Source organism: Periplaneta americana, chromosome 17 (assembly GCF_040183065.1).
Source record: "Periplaneta americana isolate PAMFEO1 chromosome 17, P.americana_PAMFEO1_priV1, whole genome shotgun sequence".
Lineage (NCBI taxonomy): Eukaryota > Metazoa > Arthropoda > Insecta > Blattodea > Blattidae > Periplaneta > Periplaneta americana.
Window position 1 is genome coordinate 95,743,076 of NC_091133.1, and position 21,775 is coordinate 95,764,850.

Here is a 21,775-nt window from a genome sequence, read left to right on the forward strand (position 1 = left end):
TAATACTCACGAAAGATGTACAGTAGAGGTTTTCAGATGATGTGGCCTTCTCATCTTGGCATTGCATGGTAGACTGAGCAGTTGAGTTTTCTGTGAATGGAGTACGGAAGGAAGTGACAGGCTGAACTAGTCGATAACCAGTTATTCTGCAATACGGTATAGGGGGTTGTGTAAATTTGGTATTTGTTCGTTAAGTAGCTGCATATTGTGGTTATGATTTTTTACTATGAAGTACTCCTCAGCAGTGCTAATGAGATGTTGATTATTCACTATTTTCAGTATTTTTAGGGTTTTGTGGATATTATTGAATTCATGGCCGGTATCAATCAGACTTATCTGAACTCAACATGACTTTTAAATTTAAGAAGATTTAATATTCATAAAGATGGTAGTATTCATTAAGAAAGGCAAAAAGTATAATAAACATGGGTTCTAAAATTAATCTCTTCCGAGATATGAATTCTTGTTCATCAACATCATAAGTGATGCTCAATGTGATTTCCATTCATTTTAACGCAACCTTCTGCCATATATTTTAGGGAATAACATCTTGTTAACCTTTTGTTTACTGCATTTCCGATATGATACTGTATACCCAAAGAGAAATATGGAAAGAGCTCATATTAGAAGATTTGTTGTTCTAACAATTACTAATTTAATAATACCAATTTCATAGGTATTGTTTCGTACAACATTTAATTTTAGGACCCATATTTATTAGACTTTTTTCTCCTTTTGATGAATATTACCACATTTCGGGATATTGAATTTTTTTTTTTATTATGGAAATCATCTCCTATGATGTTGATGAACAAGTACTCATATTATTTGGAAGATATGAATTTCTTCTAAATTGAAAATGTTTAATTCTTCACCTTATTGTGAAGGGCCAGCAGGACCAGAGAGATTAGTGTGAGAACAAACCATATATCGTATATCATATACCATATCGTTCTTTCATTCATAGTGTTCTTCCCAGGATAGGTTTTTCACTGCAAACCCAGCATTCTCCAGTCTTTCCTATTTTCTGCCTTCCTCTTTGTCTCCTCATATGATCCATATATCTTAATGTAGTCTATTATCTGATATCTTCTTCTGTCCCGAACTCTTCTAGTGCATCCTTCAGCATATCATATATCATATATTGTATTGCATCATATATTGTAAAAAGGTAAAGGTATCCCCGTAACATGCCATGAAGGCACTTGGGGGGCATGGAGGTAGAGCCCCATGCTTTCCATGACCTCGGCACTAGAATGAGGTGGTGTGGTCGGCACCACGCTCTGACCGCCTTTTACCCCCGGGAAGGACCCGGTACTCAATTTTATAGAAGGCTGAGTGAACCTTGGGGCCGTTCTGGAAGTTTGGCAACGAGAAAAAATCCTGTCACCACCTGGGATCGAACCCCGGACCTTCCAGTCCGTAGCCAGCTGCTCTACCAACTGAGCTACCCGGCCGCCGCACCATATATTGTATTGTATCATATATATCATATTGTATCGTATCATATATCATATCGTGTATCATATATAATATATATCGTATTATATTGTATATCATATATCGTATCACATATTGTATCATATATCTCATATATCGTATCACATATTGTATCATATATCTCATATATCGTATCATGTATCGTATCATAAGGTTACTAACTTCATCTTGTGTGTATCCAGCTACTACTATCACAAATCTCATTTCTGTCAACTCTTATCTTTCTCTTTCCTGATCTATTTAATGCCCAATTCTCTGACCCTTAAGTCAGCATTGGCACTGTCATAGTCTTATTAAACTTAATGTGCGTGTCTTTTCATGCTTTTCTGGACGTCTGACTAAAATCTATTTAATTTGTTCTTCATCATTGTCTCTTGTTATAATAAAGGAATATTTTAGTAATAATTGTTTACACCTGATTTTCAGAACTGCCATTAAGAGCTTTGATGCAGATGGGCTTACTGCATCAAATATAAAGTCTTCAGTTGATGAAGAACATACAGTTAATAGAATTGAAGATTCAGAGGAAGTGATTTCCTGGTATTCTAACTTCTTGAAGTCATTAGAACGACGATATGCAGAAGCTTATGACAGAGTGATTCATTCAAGCTTGTATGGTTCACCAAGGGAGGCAGAGGCTGTCCGAATCTTACTAGGTGTCAAAAATGAAGGCAGCATGCCTGTGAGTAGTACAGACTTGCTGGTGAAAGTGTTTCATCCCAGTGCATCAGTTCGGGCAGAAGCTGTGAGTCATTTGATGAGGATCTTCAGTTCACTACAGGAACGAGACAAAGAAATGGTACGCTCTGCAGTGATTGCCAGACTTGCTGATGATAGTTCAAAGGTGAGTCAACTGGAGCAATACAGTAAGAGTGTACTGTAGTAGTATTAAGTTTCCATTGTTTCAAACTCTCTAAAAATATAATCCTCTATATGGCATGAGATTTCTGTTCGTCTTTGCTCTGGTAATGGACTTCAAATTAGATGTAACTAACTTCTGACGCCCTACAAATGCCATGGCAAACTATTTTTAACTTAATCACAGTTGACGAAAAAGTTGCCATCTTTAATGACATGGTAATACAATTATTCGACCAACATGCACCTTTAAAGAAGAGACGTGCCACCCACCGACATGCTCCATGGCTGAATGACAGTATTTGTAACCTTGTGACGTCACGTAATGCTGCTTTCCGGAAGTACAGACACAACAAATCTGTCGAAAACTTAAAAAACTTAGAAACAGAACCACATAAAGCATTAGGAATGCTATATGCTGTCGCGCCCTGAGTCTCATCAAATTGTCCATTCCTTTGGAGTGTCTCTGGAATAACTTACGTGATATGGTACTAGGGAAGAAAGCATCGGAAGCTGAAGTTATAAACATACGATAAACTCAAAAAATACTTTACCTCACCTCCCACTATACGACCTGAAAAACAGTCAAAATTAAATACAATTAATACTCTCCTAGCTATTCCTCCTCCTCCTCGCAGAACATTTTTCTTCTCACACATCACTGATTTTGAAATAAGGAGGGCACTTAAAAGCATTAAATCTAAAGTACAAGGCACTGATAACATAAACATAGTTTTTATCAATAAGTTAGTCAAAATGTGCTTTCAGTAATAACCCATATTTTCAATTCTTCAATTATCACATCTGCTTATACGCAACTCTGGAAAATAGCTTTGGTACATCCACGTCCTAAAGCAAATTCACCTACTTCTTCCAAAGACTATAGGCCAATCTCCATTCCTCCTATTTTATTTAAGGCCCTGGAACACATCATTCATGAGCAGTTGTCAGACTATCTAATCGAATAATCTTTTAGACCCTTTACAATTAGGATTCAGAAATGGCCATAACACTTCTACTGCTTCGTTGAATGTTACTGAGCCATGGATAAACGACAGGCTAAACGACATTAAATCCAGACGTTTGAGATGGGCAGGGCATGTAGCACGTATGGGCGAATCCAGAAATGCGTATGGAGTGTTAGTTAGGAGGCCAGAGGGAAAAAGACCTTTGGGAAGGCCGAGACGTAGATGGGAGGATAATATTAAAATGGATTTGAGGGAGGCGGAATATGATGTTAGAGACTGGATTAATCTTGTACAGGATAGGGACCGATGGCGGGCTTATGTGAGGGTGGCAATGAACCTCCGGGTTCCTTAAAAGCCATTTGTAAGTAAATAAGTATTATTATTATTATTATTATTATTATTATTATTATTATTGTCTCATATTTTTATACTTTGTATGTCTCATTTATTTTGACTTAACTGTTCACATTTTATTATGCATTTTCCTTTCTTTCCGTATGTTATATGCTATGTCTGATTTCTACTGACTTGTAGGTTACATTATATTATGATTTTCTACTTCAGTTTTGTGTATGTGTTTTTGTATCTCAGTTTTACTTCTGGTTGAGTGTTAGAGAAGGCCGTATGGCCTTAACTCTGCCAGGTTAAATAAATTGTTATTATTATTGTTATTATTATTATTGTTATTATTATTATTATTATTATTATTATTATTATTATCATTATCATATAAATTAATATGGCTATTTAGTAGCACGCTTCTCTTTATTTTCGTTGTTTGGTCGTAGGTGGTGAGAACTACTCTAGAGGTTTCTACGGAAGTCCTAGTAGAGATAGTAGGAGTGGAACGACTTGTGGAGGAACTACTCTTGCTGGCAATGGAATCTTTGGACAGGAAGAAAGTTGCTTGTCTTGTGGTGACGCATTTATGTTCTGATTTGCTGAGAACTAACTCAGCTGTTACCGAGACCCGTGTTCTGCTGGCACTGCTGCCATACTTGATGCCAGTTTGTGATGAGGATGTAGACGTAATGGGAGTTTTGCTGAAGCAGCACTCCTTTTTCAAACAATGTGAATTCATGTCTGCATTCATGCAAGGTAAGTCCTTTCTATACATTAAGGTACGGTCACACATTGCTACGTTTGTAGTGCTGCGGTACAAAATACTGCACAACTCTCGTACTGCGATGTGTGAACAATGGTACAACCCGAAAAGTAGCGGCTGCCTATCCAGCAGACGTAACAGGATTATCAGGGTTGCAGCTGCAGCATTTTTGTTATCGGTTTTGTTGAAACTTTTGCAACGTTTGTTACCAGTGTTGCCACCCAAATGTGCCAATGACACTTTATATTGCTTGGATATGTTTTAATGTTTGAAGTGGTGAAAATAAATTATCTGTAACAGTTACTGACTGTACAACACAGAGTATATTTGGTGATGATATAATTCATTTTTTTAATTTTTCGTAGCATAGATTCAAACAGGAAGGTTGCCAACATTGCTTACGAGATTATGCTGTTGGTTATCATTGAAATATATAGGCGTTTTTATAATAGCTTTATAATAAAAACGATGCCAATTTATGAATACTAGTTAGGACAGAAAAAGAAATAATAGACCTACTTGAACTGAGAGAGTACTTGCGAAATTTACAAATACTGATTCCCACAACAAAAAGTAAAAGACTTTAGCAGAAATGCGAATTTCAGAAGATAATGTTAAAAAAATCCACTCTCTTAGGGACCAATACAATAAAGAAAGGTTAAAAATAATAATGTTGCTAATACTGTACTCGCAAAAAGTTCTTATACCGTCCATAACATCCTCATCATAGTTCTCAAAGGAGATTGTAGGCCTGACTTCAAATTGTTCTGTATTTCTACTCTTTCTTTGTCCCAGCATTGTCTGCTTTTTGTAGTTTAACGTTTTGTTCTCCATTTCATAATTAAAAGAGGTGATAAGCAAGCTATCACAATCTGAAACTCTAATGCCAACATAACCACAAAATGTATCGGAGAATCAACATGGAGATAGTGCATTACTTTTGGCTTGCATGTGAACATGACATGCAACTTTTGCAGCTGCAGTATAAAATTTGCACAGCAAAAGTGGCGACATGTGACCGTACCTTTAGTATAAAAGGCAGTGGGTGTATACTTGGGAACAGATTTTGCTTAGAATGGCACCATCCAAGAAGTGATATGGGCATGTAACAGTCCAAGTAATGTTGATACATTGCATCAGATATCGGGAATAAAATCTCGCGACTTATCCTTTGCATTACAGATGTACCTTATAAAAAATGTCAGAACTGTTCACGCTGGACACCACAACACTTTTTGTACGATTTCTTTGTAATCTACAGACCCAGAAACAACATTTGGACCACCTAAATTTTTCAAGTTCCAGCTATAACATACTGCGCATGCACTGAGCCCAAATTTTGTTTCTGGGTATGTACAAATTAATACTGTCGAACCTCAATACAAAAATCTGGTGACTAAGAAAATTGCATCGTTATATCAGGGCTATTGTTGTATTGTGGGTTTATGAAATTTTACCCATACGTAGGTTCTGAAAGGCAATATACCGTATTGGCCCGAGTGTAAGCCGCACCCGAGTATAAGCCACACCCTTAATTTTAGGGGGAAAGGAGAAAAAAAAAAAAAAAATTGAGTGCAGAATGAGAAAAAAAGGAAAATTGAGTGCAGTGAAATTTACCTGTCACATTATCCAGTTACAAAACTGTTTACACTATTTAAACACTTTTTCTTCAATTACGGTATTACGTGGGTAAATCACCAAAAATACCGGTACAACTAATCACCGTCTTCTCCAATGTCACTGCTGACTTCACTACTACAGGTACCGGCATTTGTTTCATCACTGTCACTTTGTTCATCACTCTCCGCCCAAAGTACGTCGTCCTCACTGCCATCCAGAGCATTAGACACGCAGCATTTCTTGAAGCCTTTGATGATTGAATCTGGTGATATCTTGTGCCATGAAGAGAGAATCCACTCACACATAAGGCTGACAGATGGCTTCTTGATCTTCCCAGATGGAGTGAATGCATGACCCCCTTCTAGAAGCCATTCCGAATACTGTTTTCGGAGATGGTCTTTAAAAGGCTTGTTCACGACGACATCAAGCACCTGCAATTTTGATGTCATACCTCCAGGTATGATGACTAGGTCTGTCTTCAATGCAGTAATTTTCTTCTTTACTTCGGGTGTGAGGTGACCTTTAAAGGCATCCAATACTAACATAGCCCTCTTACAGAGCAGCGCACCTGGTCTGCGATTCCAAACCGTAGCTAGCCAGTCCACCATTAGTTCGGTTGTCATCCATCCTTTCTCTTGGCAATGAATCACTAATCCCTTAGGTAAATTCTCCTTGGGCATAGTTTTACGCTTCAGAATAATGTACGGAGGCAGTTTTCCTCCATCTGCCGTAACCGCCAGCATCACAGTGATTCTTTGTTTTTCATTTCCAGTTGTTCTCAATGATATGCTTTTCGCCCCTTTATTGTCAACTGTCATATTGCTTGGCATGTCCCAAAATACGGGCGTCTTGTCGACATTGCCGATCTGGTGTAATGGGTAAGAGTGGCGCTGACGCAATTCAATGACGTGCCTCTGGAAGTTGATGAGTTTCTCAGTAAAATCCTCTGGCAGTCTCTGTGCTAATGAAGTGCTTCGTCGGAGAACAAGGCCACTTCTACGCATAAACCTGCGGCACCAACCTATACTCCCATGGAATTCTGTCTGTGGAATGTTTAGGGTCTTCGCTATTTCCAACGATTTTACCTGGATTACTTGTCGAGAGATAGGCATCCCTTCTTTCCTTTTGTCTTGTACAAAAGAAAGGACCCTACGTTCTAGTTCAGGGTATTTCCCAGCCTTGGGTCCTCTGAAAGATTTTCTGGTTGTATTGGCATTTTTCAGTTTATCCTCCGAGGCGATCCAGTGCCGCACATTAGACTCATCCACACTAAACTTTTTGCCAGCTTCTCTATTAGACGTACTCCTAGCATGACGAATAACTGCAAGTTTGAAACTAGCGTCATAACTGCGCCGAATTTCCAAGCTTGTTGAAGCTTTTCTTTCTACGTTTCCGCTCATGGCTGAACCCGTAGCTACGTACAAACTGTTTTAATCTGTCCTATCATACAAAAGAGTACGATCACTGTAATATGAAGACTGGTACATTGTTGCGTCATATACCATACGACTGCTGACAATTTCAAACACGAGTGCGTGGCATTGTTGCTCCATTTCAAAATGATAAAATTACCGGTAGCAACATGTGCCACATTTCAAGTTTAAATTTATCGGCCGTGCAAATAAGCCGCACCCCAACTTTTCGAGTTTGAAATTTGAATAAAAAGTGCGGCTTATATTCGGACCAATACAGTAATAGAAATAAATATAAAACAACATTACATACTATGAAATAACATTTACTCACCATTTCATTATCCTGCATGACATATTCGGCATATTTAAAAAAAATCTGTAATTGTACTTTTAATTTTAAGATTTTCAGTGTTTCTTATTGCTTCGAGCACAATTAGATGGTCTGAGAGACATTAAACCACTTCAAGTTAACAATGTCAACGTCTTCTGCTTCCACAGTACCGTATTTAAATGCTTATGTTCAGGATTAATTTTACAACTTGCGGCACTGTCCTCTACTCCCTTGTGTTTCTTTATGAATGTTACGAGTGTTGACTATGCAAATCCATACCTTTTAACCACTTCAGTTTGTTTTAGTACCCTATCTAAATCTCTAAATACAGCTAATTTAATCTCCAAACTGACTTGTTTTCTTGTTACATCTGTCATTGTTAACAGCTTATATTCAAATGTGAAAAGTGCCAGGTGGTCAGTAAGACAGTGGCAGAAATCATAAAGACAAATCCTATTAAGGGTCACGCACCCTTGAACAGGTAGAGTTCTATTGTAATGCACTTCTTGCATAGAATACTAAGATTGATCAAGTATGAAAAAGAGTAGAAGAAATAATGGAAAACATATTTAAGAGAGCGATACCAAATGAAACGTGAAGTACTTAACATGAAAACCAAGTTGATTAAAAAAATTATTATAAAGTTTTTATCATTACATCAGAGTCCCTCCAAAATTTGACAGTTGTTTAATTATCGATAAAACATATTGAAAATATAGGAAATACACTGGGACTGATCAAATTTATTGTTGCAACATGGTTTATCGTTACATCTGTTTTTGTTGTACAGAACTAAACTGGACTGCTGTTAATAGAAGTCAGCTGTATACTAATGCTCTATCCTTTTAAGTCCTTTCAGCCTGTGTTACCTATCCATGCAACGCAGAACCTTCCCATGCTCGATCCAGAGGAAATATATATGTATTGTACCCAAACACTGTCAACTTACATTTTAAATAATCCTATTTTTTTTTTTTTTTTTTTTTTTTTTTTTTGGCACAGAACTTAGAGCTGCGGACCCAGAAGATGTAGTTGCAGGTATATGTTCTGCATTTATCAGATGTTTAGAGGATAGTAAAGAGCATATTCCAGACGTACAACTCTTATTGGGAGCTGCTGAGAAGGTTCCTCAAGAGAAACGAAAGCCGATTGATGTGGTGATGTTAATTCTGATGCTCGCTGCAGCTGCTGTGAAGGAACCTGACCAGGCTTGCAGTCAGCGTGTTTTGAATGTGGCGGTGTCTTATGTTGAGTGTTACCAGGTGAGCAAACACAGCATGTTTCAAATTCTTTGTGTTTTGAACAACTGGGAAAGATGAAGACTAGAAAAGTGGTGGTGTGAAGAATTGACAAGAACAATTGAAGAGTCCACTGCAACAATGATGGATGTCATTTGGAATACATTTTGTAGGAGAAGCAATTGAAAGCTTGAAATGCTTAGCACTCAAAGATTAACTGTGATTTTCCGATCATTACTGGACAATGACTATCAGTGTTAATGCTATATAAATCTCTATGTACATTCTATATGTCTTAAGCTATGCATTGACAGTCTTGGTTCATTTTCATCAAGAAAGTGACATCCATCATTCTTGCAGTGGACTCTTCAATTGTCAGAAAAAGAAAATGGAAGTCCATGCTAAATAAATGGTATATTTTCAAGATTCTGCAGCAATCCAGCACATTTGAGCAACTCACTTTTAATGTACAAAGTTATTAACAATTTAATACATAGTAATATTATATTTTAGTTTAATAAAGATATACATACTTATTTAACAAGACAAAAAGACAATATATTTTTTTTCAGCATAGCTCAGTAACTTACGGAATGAAAGGACTTAACCATTTTTTAACAACAACTTTTAACCAAACTTCCTTTAGAATATAGAATTTTACCAAATTGCTGGTGTTTTAAGAATTGTTTAAAAATACGTTTTTGGGAAGATTATTTATTTTAATTCTCAGTTGATTTATTTATTTCATGGTTTCAAACTTTTTCTTCTTTCTACCCAAAACTTTGTTATCTTACTATTTCTCGTTATTTTGCTTTCTTTCTTCAATAAATTCTTGTATTATTGTTTGTTTTTCACAGACTGTAGTTTCATGACTTTTTCAATTACATTGTATAATGTATGTATGTGTTCTTGTATAGCCCTACATATGAGTTATACTTGTTGAGGCATACTCAGTAACTTAAAAAAAAAGTAATGTACTCCAGTACATTAGAACCCCTATTTTACGTTTTTCTGGAGACACATAATAATAACCTTAACTGGGGGTTGGCACTAAATAGAGGTTTGTTATTTTTGTTTAAAAAATGTTTAATGCTTTTGAAAAAATGCATTTTATTTGCAAAAAAGGCTATAATAAATAAATTAAAGGGAAGCTGTATACCACCCAAGTCTTCTTCTCGGCATCTCAAATATCTTCGCATTTGGATTTTTTTTCCCGTTTCATGAATTAAATTAACTTTTTCCTTTTTGCGGCCATTGCTTTCTAGTGATGTCTGTTGTAACGATGAAAACAATTCCATCTCCTCACTGTAGTAACACTGGTACCGTGTACTTCAGCAAGCACAACAAAGATAAGATGTGACTGATGCTGTAAGTTGTGAATTGTGATGGATGGTTGCTGTGTCCATTATTGAACGTGATTGGTTCTTGTAAAGGGCGGAAATTAGCAGGTGATTTGTCTCCTGTTCTGCTCATATTTGGTTCTTGCAAAGGGTGGGAATAGCAGGCCAACAGGCATGCAGTTTCGTGTGGTGAGAAGAAAGTGGGGATCACTCCAACACATGGCAGTGAGGCAATAGCATTGCTGTCTTGAAAAAATTTGTATTTCATATGTTGGATCGAAATGCGTTTATTTTTGCATTAGTCGAGATTAAAAAAAATAATTTAAGAACAATTTTTGACATAAAATGCAGGAAAGAGAATAACATTAAATCGAATATAAAAATCATATGTAGTAATTATTAGGACCTTGAAAATGTAACTATAAATGCAGAAAAATGTTAAATGGAGGTCATATCGGGATTCTGCTGTAATTATTCCATTCTTGTAAAGTTGAAATACACATCCTGACTCGTATCTAATATGATCGCTGAAGGATAGCCTAATGTCAAAAAAGTTAGATGACTTAATCGAAAACAAATTACTGCATTAACTCGACAATGTTAATTTTGAGAGTTAACTCGTTTTTCCAGGTATGTCTTCAGTTACATGAAAAGTGTACATTCACAATTCAAAACATCAGTATTTAAAAATAAATTTTATCTATAAATTAACTACATGATACAACTACTGAAGCTTTCCTGGCGATGTGATAATTCGAAATTTTCTCGGGCTTCCAGCCAGGTCATAAGTTGGTGATCCACCGACATTTCGAGGATGTTCATCTTCCTCATCTTCAGGGTTAAATGATATCTGAGGGTACCCAGCTCCTTAATTTATAGTGCCAGAGGGAGGAGTCAGCTGAGGAGCTGTACGCCAATTGGCTGTTATTTGTCTTGCTTTGTGCTTTCCGGCTGAATGACCTTGGGTCTCACGGTGGGCTCGGCGGACGAGTTCTCATGTGTCCTCTGCTGATGACGGCCCGTCGTCCGGGCGGTGAGAAATTTAATAGCCGATGCCCATGCCGCGCTTAGTTGGAGACCCGAGTCCCGTTCAGGTTGCCGCGTTCCGCCGCTATGGCCAGGGTTTCTTTTATTCTTCTATCCCAATAGCCCGAACCCTTCGCCAGGACCTCGGTGTTATTGAAATTAGCCCTATGGCTTTTTTCAATGCAATGTTCAGCCAATCCGGATTTTTCGGGCTGCATTAATCTGATGCTTCTCAGATATCATTTAACCCTGAAGATGAGGAAGATGAACATCCTCGAAACGTTGGTGGATCACCAACTTATGACCTGGCTGGAAGCCCGAGAAAATTTCGAATTACATGATACAGCTTTCTCAGACAATCATAGACCATACAGAACGTAGAACTTCGCACTATAGAAATGAGTAACTGGCTGAATTGTGAATGCATTATAAAAAATAAAGTGTGGAGTCTGCAGATATAATGAAGATGGGGAATAACGAACCACACACCATATTAATGTTTTTCTCAGCTGGCATAAATTTATTATTTTAAAATGATAGGTATACATCAGCCCCACATGAAGCAAATAATGTTGTAACAGTTTAGATTAGATCAATAAAGTTATCAGAAAATGATATGCATCAGAGCTTCATTCTTAATCAGCATTAATATTGTGGCAAAACAAATGTGGCAGTGGCGTTGTTTTGGAATTAGTATTGATACAGCCATCAAAGATTAGATGCTTACGACTTCCATTTGATAAGCCAATGAAGTTGATGACTAGTGAAAATATTGAATGAACATTACATGTGCTGATTTTGAGGCATAAGGCAAGGGAAAGTAACAATTTGGTCAGACGAAAAATTTTCCGGAAAAATAAAGGGGAAAATTGTTTGCAAATAATTTTTCTTGTCACATCACTAATCTAGAATGCTGACAATGTTTCCGTTTGTGTGCATTTCAGATGGCATCACAGCAGGATGGTGCAGAGGAACTAGATGGACGATTGCTGTCTACATGCATGACAACAGCTCGTAAAGGTGTATTTCCACTTGCCATCTTTCTCCATTGCATTTTGCAATTGCTTGAAAGTACGCCATTCCCTTCAGAAGATCGAAAGTGGTGGAATCTGGACCACCACAAGGACAGTGGACAAACACTCACATTCATTGTGAGAGCATTGGAAATCCTGATAACAGGCTGTGGTGCCACGGACAGGGTGACACGTACACAGTGCGCTTTGGCCCTCAGGAAGTTCTTTCAGGTAAGTGATTTAACTACATTTGGTTAGCAGTTATTTCCAAACAAATCATTCTGCAAGTAGAACACTTAATACCACAAGATCCGTTTGACTATTATAGCTACAGTTTTAACTTAGACCTGATAAAAAATATAAATAAAGCAAAAACACTCCCTGCAATTTTAAAATAAATTGGTATATAGGGTGGATGGGCAGGGCATGTAGCACGTATAAGCAAATCCAGAAATGCATATAGAGGCCGGAGGGAAAAAGACCTTTGGAGAGGCCGAGACGTAGGTGGGAAGATAATATTAAAATGGATTTGAGGGATATGATGGTAGAGATTGGATTAATCCTGCTCAGGATAGGGACCAATGGCGGGCTTATGTGAGGGTGGCAATGAACCTCGGGTTCCTTAAAGCCAATAAGTAAGTATATAGGGTAGAACTGAAATAACTTTGCAGATTACCAGAGCGAATAGCTCATGTTGTATGTAACAAAAAAGTGTAATACCATATTGGTGGAAAGTTCATAGTTTTCTCAAAAGAACATATTTTTTCCCAAATGTTTAACACCCTCTTATTTGGTAACTATTGTGAGTAGGATCGTAATTTTTGTCCATATCGATATAAAATGTAATAAAGAATCATTTATTCCTCTGGCGTATTTCCATAGCATGAACGGTTTTCGTGTAAATTTAATTTAAAAACCACTAATTTTAAACCACTGAACAATGCGAACAGATTGCAACATTGCCAGAGAGGGAGAGGGTCACCTAGGGCAGTCTTCTCAAGGTCACTCGCCATTTCGAGAGGGTTGTGACTCATATGACAATTGTGGCAGCTATAAAATAATCTACTACGAACTACAACCTTGGGATACTTACAAATGTTACAACGTTCTTATGTTAAATGTTAAATTTATGATACTACACGTAAAATCCAGAACTCTGTGTTCAATATGTTAGTATTGAAATAGATTCATACAAGCAGTGTACTCTGAAACTGTAATATGTTGTTGTTTGTTGTTATCTAATGCTGGGCTTTGGCAACGAAGCCATTAGCACTTTTACTCTCCAATATTTCTCTGTGGTGGATCCATCAGGTAGAACCTGTAATATTAAACATGCTTATTGAAAAACATTTAATTTCATAATATATTTTGGCTGCAAAAGGGTATCTGTTGGATACAGGGGGAGAGCCAGTAATCCTTCCCATTGAAGGTTTTAAGGAACCAACCTGGACAAATTCCCAATGTCCCATCCCTACCTTCCTGTGGTGCAGCTGTTAATAAGATAATTTTACGAGGTGAACTAAAGGGAGGGGCTACTCATCAATTAGCACTGGTCAGCTTGATGAGTTAATGACTGAATTTGGTATAATTTTCCGCTATTCCATACCTAATTCTCTCTTTACCCTTTCCTATCCAGTCCTCTGACTGAACTCATACTTTCTTCGACCCCGATGGCTTTAGAGCATTCGAGGCCTAGGGGTTCATTTCCCTTTCCTTCCTCCTCTTTCTACTTTTCTGTTCCTAGTGCTGATCTGCTATGGCACTAAAATCGTCCTTCAGTGGCTTAAGGAGGGAAAGCTGGTGATCAACATCATCTCCCAGCTAGGTCCAGTGTACCCGTCGACCAACAGCAGGTGTGGTCCTCCAGACATTCTGGGGATTGTGTGTGAATGAAGTAGCCACCAAAACGTTAAAATATGGTGTTCACTTAAATCGGCTACAACTTGCCATTTTCATGGATTCGGAACACCTCAAAATCTGTGCTTCAGTGGCTGGCCATGATAATATCTTTGAAAAATATTGGAGTGCAAGAGGTCAAATGACTTTATTGTCAAACGCCTGGCATTAGAAAACAACAACATAGTATATTATTTTCCCTCTCACATAATGGATAACACATTCTAAACTATTGCTATTTATAATATTCTGAAATATGGAAAACAGGTTTATAAAAATTCAATTTTTGAAATCACTGAAATTTTATTATCTCTCACTTCAAATATTGCACAAGAAAATGTCTATTTCTTTTGTAAGTATTGTAAGGCACGTAATTGTACTTAAAAAAATCTTTCAGTATTTACAAATTATCAAGGTTGAATTTTCTGCTTTCACTAGAAAACTATTATAACATTACAATAATGCTACACCTTAAAAAAAGAAAACTCAATCAATGGTAAAACAAAAACAAAAAAAATTCAACCTATGCTTTTAGTATGTTTACTATGACAAGAGACTAGCAACTTAACTTCGAGCAATCGAACTCTCAGCCAAGGTGTCAATTATCTGGCCACTGTAGAAAAGACTAACCACGGCTATGGCAAATGCCGTCTATGGCTCACTTTGACATGCCTGACCTAGGAAGACAGACCTGAGTTCGTTGATCTCTTACATCTGTATTATGGAAAGAAGGAAGAGGGATGTGTTATAGCGGCGATGTTACCAGACTGCTGAAACGTCCAACTTAATTTTCTAATTAACTATGCATTTAATCACAAAATGTAATATAGGTTTTCTATTCATTTAAGTGTACCCTATCATCCCTTTCGATCTGCAGGGTTATTTCACTTCCAACCTGTAGAAACAATCCACCAGAGATATCCACAGGAACAATGGTTGCATGTTTATACAGATGGTTAATACATTGATAAAGAAGGTGCAGGAGCTGGAGCATATTGCTTTCGATTCACCCACTATATCTCAGTAGGAGATTATAAAACCATTCTCATCCCTTCAATAGGGATATCTTATGCGAAGTTTTACTGTCAGATGGCAGGAGCGTTCCATGCGGCGCAACATGTTGTAAGGCTATGTTTTGTCATATGCTACAGTTGATTACGTTTTCCCGCTTGTTGGTTTTCTGTGCGTGTCAAAATTATATTTACAGTTATTTTGTATAACCTAGTATAATTTAATATAATTCAATATTTTCTTACCTCATAATTTAATTTACAATAAATAATAACATAAACCTGTATAATATTGAGCGATTCCCCGAGATGGGTGGGGAAATCTGCAGTACTGTGGAACCGTCTAGAGTCGACCTGGGGGTCTAGATTCGACCATTGTGTACACTTTCTAATTTCACGTGTTTATTCCAATAGAATTGCCTACTAGCCGCCACTGCTTGTTTCCAGCTGACTGATAACACTTCCCCTTTCAATCTCGCAAGGTAGTGCCAAACGTATTTTGCGTTCTTGATTACGTAAAATTCATTGTTTCCAATAGCAAAAATAGTAACAAAAAAGTACTCTGTCTAACTTTTAACAATTTAGCCTTGTTTAACTGTAATGCAATACAAAATAACTGTATTTCTGTAATCAGAATTTTAAGCTTAACAACATATTACAACAAAAAAATATTTTTCCATATTATTGAGAGATGTCAGAAGTTGAAGTTGTATTCCAGTACAGAGTCGACCATGTAGGCCTGTGGAATTAATCCATTCCAGCCACAAAGAATTCTTAATAAACTACCACAATCTGGTTTGACAGAGTCTACAGAATCTCAGCCCACACCGGCACTGGTGGGAGAAGCTGTCATTCAAAGTGCTCCAGGGCATGAGCTATGAAAAATAATTAGCTGCCAAGAAAAAGAAAAGGAAAATTGAAATTGAACCAGGAAAAAATATTGTTATCAGTAGGCCTAGTGAAGGCGGAACATCTCAGTCAAATGAAGAAATCTCTCATCCTGTCTCAACTGAGGAGACCAGAAAAAGAGAAGCCAAGAAAACTGCCAAGAAAAGAAAACAGAGAGGATACCAGGAGTCCAGTGATAGTGATGAAGACGGACAACATTCCACTAAAGATTCGTCAGATGAGTGGGTTGAAGTGGAAGATAACAATGCTAATGACAATTTCGATGACCCTAAATCAGGAGATCAGCTTTTAGTGAAGTTTCCAACTAGAAAGATAATGTCGGTTGCATTGAGGAACTGGTTCCAGAAGAAGGACTTGAACTTCGTTTTGTTAGAAATTGTGATGGATTCCAGTTCAAATATCCTGAGGTGGAGGATGTGAGTCTTATTGACTATGTTCAGGTAGAAAGAAAACTAAATGCTTCTGTTTCTATAGAGGAAAAGGAATTCGTAAAATTTGGTGTTGATTTTCAGGGTTATGATATTAATTAGGAGATGGAAACTGTATTTTCTGTATTTTTCAGGGCTATTTTATTAACTAGTACATTAATAATGTGATAATGTTGTGTGTCGTTTGACGTAATTTTGTCTGCTAATTAATTAAATATTTCCTATTAAATTTATGAGCCTTAACCTATTTAATGTATGCACATTAAAATAACTGTATTGAAGTTCGCATTTTTCTATCCCAAATAAATAAAAAATAAAAAATAGAAAAGTAAATAATAATAAAAGGATTCAAAAGGAGGTCGATATCGACTGGAATGAGAGCAAACGTTCTTTGCATGTATTTTTAATATGGTGGTCGACTTAACACCAAGTACAGGGTTGAGTAGACTGGCGTTTAAAATTTGTTTTCGTCAGTGACCGTGGAAGTTCATAAAATGAAAATAACAGAAAACAATCCCTGAGTTGTGTGCTATAAGATAACATTTTCAGTGAAATAGTAGATCGCATTGTCTGTGAAATAGCGTTAAAAATACGAAAAAAAGTGGTCGACTCTAGACGGTTTGACGGTATGCAGAATATAAATACGAGTAAATTGAATGTTCATGAACCTAAACGAGAACTTTGAGAACAATATGCACGAATAAAAAAATAGGAAATATGTCGAAAGTGAATATTGCCCTCTTTAATAATTAGTATTTAAGAACCGTGTGCTAAAAACAGGATATGCAGCCACCAATGTGTTTTTTTTTTTTTAGGGAAGAGACTATCAAGATTGAATTCCTTGTATTTTTTCTGTAGTTGCAGAAAGATCAAATGCAATTTTTAATAGCATGATATAATATGATCGCAATAGTATCACAATTAGTAGTGTGTTTTGTAGGTTAAAGACATGCAGTTTTGAATACTGTGTGGGATGATTTTGAAAATTTGAACTTAAAACATGGCTTTAATAATTAGGGTACAGTACATTAAAAACATTATTCACGAAATGAATTTCACTAGCGATCGTCCTGGATAATAAACATTCCAGTTTATCGAGAGTTTACTGCAGGCGTAAAATTCGGAGACTCCTACAACTACTGCATATAATCTAAGCTAACATAGCTCGCTGTCGAGGTTGCATATGTTTTTATTAATTTTTCTTTTCCTCTTCCAAAATGAAACTATAGTCAACAATTCCTTACTTGAAGTAGTTACTTTTATTTAATAGCTAGCACTTTCGAGGCCCAATTTTATTACTTATATTTTGTAAGATTTAAAGCATGTATTCAGAATATTTCGGGACCTGATTGAAGACAAAAAGCTTTCCCTGGTTTTTACATATAGGAACATAACAAAAATTTGCCATTTTTAGTTGTTTTTGAGAGTATTTAATATACTAATACACTACGTATATCCTCAATGTTTATATACTGAAAAACAAATGCACATGCAAAGCGTATCCCTCATAGTACATGTGTGCTATCTGTTGATGCTAGTTCAGGATATCCTTATTGAAGTTTTCTTGTAGTTCATGTAACTGATTGTGTTTATGTTACTCATATATCAGTAAATAATGTAAATAATAAACAATATTACATATAAGCAATACTGTTTCACTAACTAAACAATATACTACCCAAGATTTTGTAACTGAAGAATCTTTTATTTCTAATATCCAAGAAATTTGTGTGTCACTGATTATGACTTGTCTGCTTGTTGCTACAGATGAACAGTCTTGCTGTGAGTGCACAGGTGAGATTGCTGTGCAATATACTGGCATGTCCCACGTCTCGTGCAGAGCTGCGGCTGCGCTGCGTGCGTCTTGTGGCTGCACTGCTCAGGCAGTCCTCTAACTCTGTTAGCTGGACACTAAGCCTGCAAGAGCCAGTCGTGCCTGCCTTGCTCACTGCAGTTTCTAGCCCTTTGTCTGCTATTCGTGCTGCTGCCCTGGACTGCATCCAAGTGCTGACTACTTTTATTGGAGCTGGTTTGGACCGCAACACCTTCATACAGCTTCTGGAGTCCTTGCAGGACAGGCGCGAAGAGATTATGTTAGACGCAGAGTAAGTAATACTTTAGTTTATGTTAGTGTACTGTATGAAGATATCAACAGATTACTGGTCTGTGATTGAGGTTTGGTTTTACTACTTTTTGTTGGGAAATGGAAGGAAAAACATTTTAAAGTTACACGAAAACACATTCTTAGCTAGGGAAATTGGGGTTGCGAAAAAGTGTCTGTGTAAGCTCCAAACCTGCTTGCCACTTGTCTCACTCCGATTTTCGCCGTTTCATCAAAGAAACATTGGATAATTTTGAAGCAAAAGCAGAAAATGGACGTAAACTAATAGCTACCACATGAGGAGTGGGTCAAAAAAGCACAACAGAACGGTGACAGGTCAGAATTGCTGAAGATGTTAAAGCCTGCACATCAACCATGGGCACTGCAGTCTTCATGAGAGAAAGTATCAGAGCCTTTGTACAAATGATGATGTGAGTACTGAAGGGAATATGTGAAAGTGTAATATCAAATTTTAAAAGTCTTAAATTTGTATGGTGAGGGAGATTTATGTTTGTGGGCCATATCTTTTATTTATTTGTTTATTTACTCTGATGGAATTAAAACCATCAGACCTTCTCTTCCACACCACCAGAAATGCAATACAACTACAAGAAAAATTATACAGTACATCACAATGCAGTTCATCTAATAATGTGTGACAAAATGAATATGACATAAAGAACTGAACATACAAGTAGAAATTGAAAATAATAAAAATTAGTCTAACATATTAAGCAATGACGCAAAAAAAGAAAAAGAAAAGAAATAAAACATGTACAATAAATGCAGACACAAAATAACAGTGACATTGAGTGTCATTATTATTAACCAAAGGAATATAAGCTATTCCAGTATCCTGGTACAAACACAAGAGAAAGGATAATCTAACAAAAGGAAATTATTGCCAAAATACTAAAGATAAAAACTTTGACAAAAATCTAACAACTTTTCAGAAATGGATTTTGTGAGATAAAACATACTTTCCTAGTTTACTTTTAAACTGTGACAGTGTCCGGCAATCCCAGACATCAGTAGGTAACGAATTTCAGAGGTGAGGCAGTGCTACAGTGTAGGAGGATGAGTATAGAGAAGTTCTGTGACGAGAAATAGAAGAGATTGATGCTGATTTCCTGAAGTTGTGAGGCTCATGCCGGCATTTGTCTTAGCGCCTTAGGAAATCCATGGAAAACTATAGGCAGGATGAGTTATTTTCATTTAGGAAACTAGCCAACTAATTTTTATTGTAGCTTGGTTAAGAAATCACGTTTTCTTTGGTGGTGGTCTATTGGTTACCTGCTTGCCTTTTGACTCAGGTACTGTGTTTACTTGTGCAATTTTTACACCAAAATTTTTAAGCACCCGTTTGTTTAAAGTAGTACAGTGTAAAATACATGTATGTTTATATTCTTTACATAATTAACAAATTTATTTTGATATTAATATTTTACGCGCTAAGTTTAACACCATGATCTGAAATTAGTTAAGGTCAGAGTAAAGGCATTTGAACTGACATACAGCAGTACAAAGGAAAGTCACAAAGTTGTCCATAATAAATAGGGCTAGGATTTTGATGACCTATAAATCATGAAAAAATGTCCTAAAAACAATGCATTTATGACCTAAAAATGTTTCAAAAATGCCCTAAAAATTGTTCTTACATAATTGGCTTAGTAGGAAAAGAGGTTTTTAAATACTTAATATTTAGACTAGTAATTAAATTAAATTCTACGAGTAGTACCAACATTTAAGTTTATTTAATCTTACATAATTTTTTCTAAGTGGTACACTTTAATTAGTTTACCTGATGTACTTTCCATGTAGTCCACCACAAGGCCACTCTTATCCGGAATTAGCAGGTATAGAGGAGTCTATATTGAAGGAGTGATTGGAGTGTACTACGTTATAATTGCAATCTTTGTGTAGAAAAACGATTCAAATATTATACAAAATAAGGGTATTATCCATGGTTAAGGCGCTTGCCTGCCGATTCGGAGTTGCACTTGGTCGCAGGTTCGACTCCGGCTTGGGTTTATTATCTGGTTGGGTTTTTTCGAGGTTTTTCCCAACTGTAAGACAAATGTCAGGTAATCTATGGCAAATCTCTGGCCTCATCTCGCCAAATATATCGCTATCACCAATTCCATCGACACTAAATTACCTCGTAGTTGATATAGCGTCGTTAAATAACCAAGTAAAAAAAATAATGGATATTAATGGACAAAATTTGTAGACAAATATCAAAGGAAATAAACATTATTTTATATTAATAATGGGGATTTATGGCCAAAATTAAATGAGTTGAAACAGGCAAAAAATGCAAAAAAAAAAAAAAAAAATGCCCTAACAAATATGTCTTAAAACACTCAGTTTATCAGATAACATATAAATACTAAAGCAGCTATGTTTCTGACTTACTAGAAAAAAGATGCAATTTCATCAAAATCCTAGCCCTAATAATAACTGAATTTGTATTGGTACATCTGTAACTACTTTGTATTACACATTTATTTAATACATGAATTGTTTAATTATTAATGACCAGATTATTCTCACTACTTTGTAGTTTCCATATAATTTCTCCTTTCTGGATTTTTCACCTTCGAATTTTGAGAAAAGAAAAAGGGAAAATAATGCTACTGCAGATATGTTAAACATATTATTGTGACTTTGTGGCTTGGTTAACATACTCATTGTTATCGGTTTAATTTTTGTTGCAGACAGCTGCCATTGGTGCTGTACACACTACTGTCTCCAGATCCTGTGGTGCAGAGCCTCTTGAAACAATCGCAACGGCCGCAATTGTCTGCTGCTTTGAATGCATTACTCGACTGCATTTTATCTACAGAGACGCCACCTTATGTCGTAGTGGCACTTTTAAACATGCTGACATCTGTAAATTCGAAGGTCCGTGTGCAAGCATTTGCTTGGGTTAAAAATACTGTATAAGAAATGTTTTTACATAGGGATTCTGAAAAATGGTGAATAGATTCATGAAAATACAGTCATAGTGGGTTAGA

General features: G+C 36.5%; 1 protein-coding gene across 2 annotated transcripts in view; it reads left to right on the forward strand.

Moving 5' to 3' along the window:
• Positions 1–21,775, forward strand: part of l(2)k09022 (HEAT repeat containing 1 homolog l(2)k09022) — a 72,175-nt gene that overhangs the window by 16,072 nt on the left and 34,328 nt on the right. For both annotated transcript variants that reach the window (XM_069816278.1, XM_069816279.1), the window contains exons 7-12: positions 1,927–2,344; positions 4,115–4,424; positions 8,800–9,059; positions 12,346–12,645; positions 18,425–18,762; positions 21,476–21,662. In XM_069816278.1, coding sequence (XP_069672379.1) covers positions 1,927–2,344; positions 4,115–4,424; positions 8,800–9,059; positions 12,346–12,645; positions 18,425–18,762; positions 21,476–21,662 — 1,813 coding nt within the window. The remainder of the gene's footprint in view (positions 1–1,926; positions 2,345–4,114; positions 4,425–8,799; positions 9,060–12,345; positions 12,646–18,424; positions 18,763–21,475; positions 21,663–21,775) is intronic.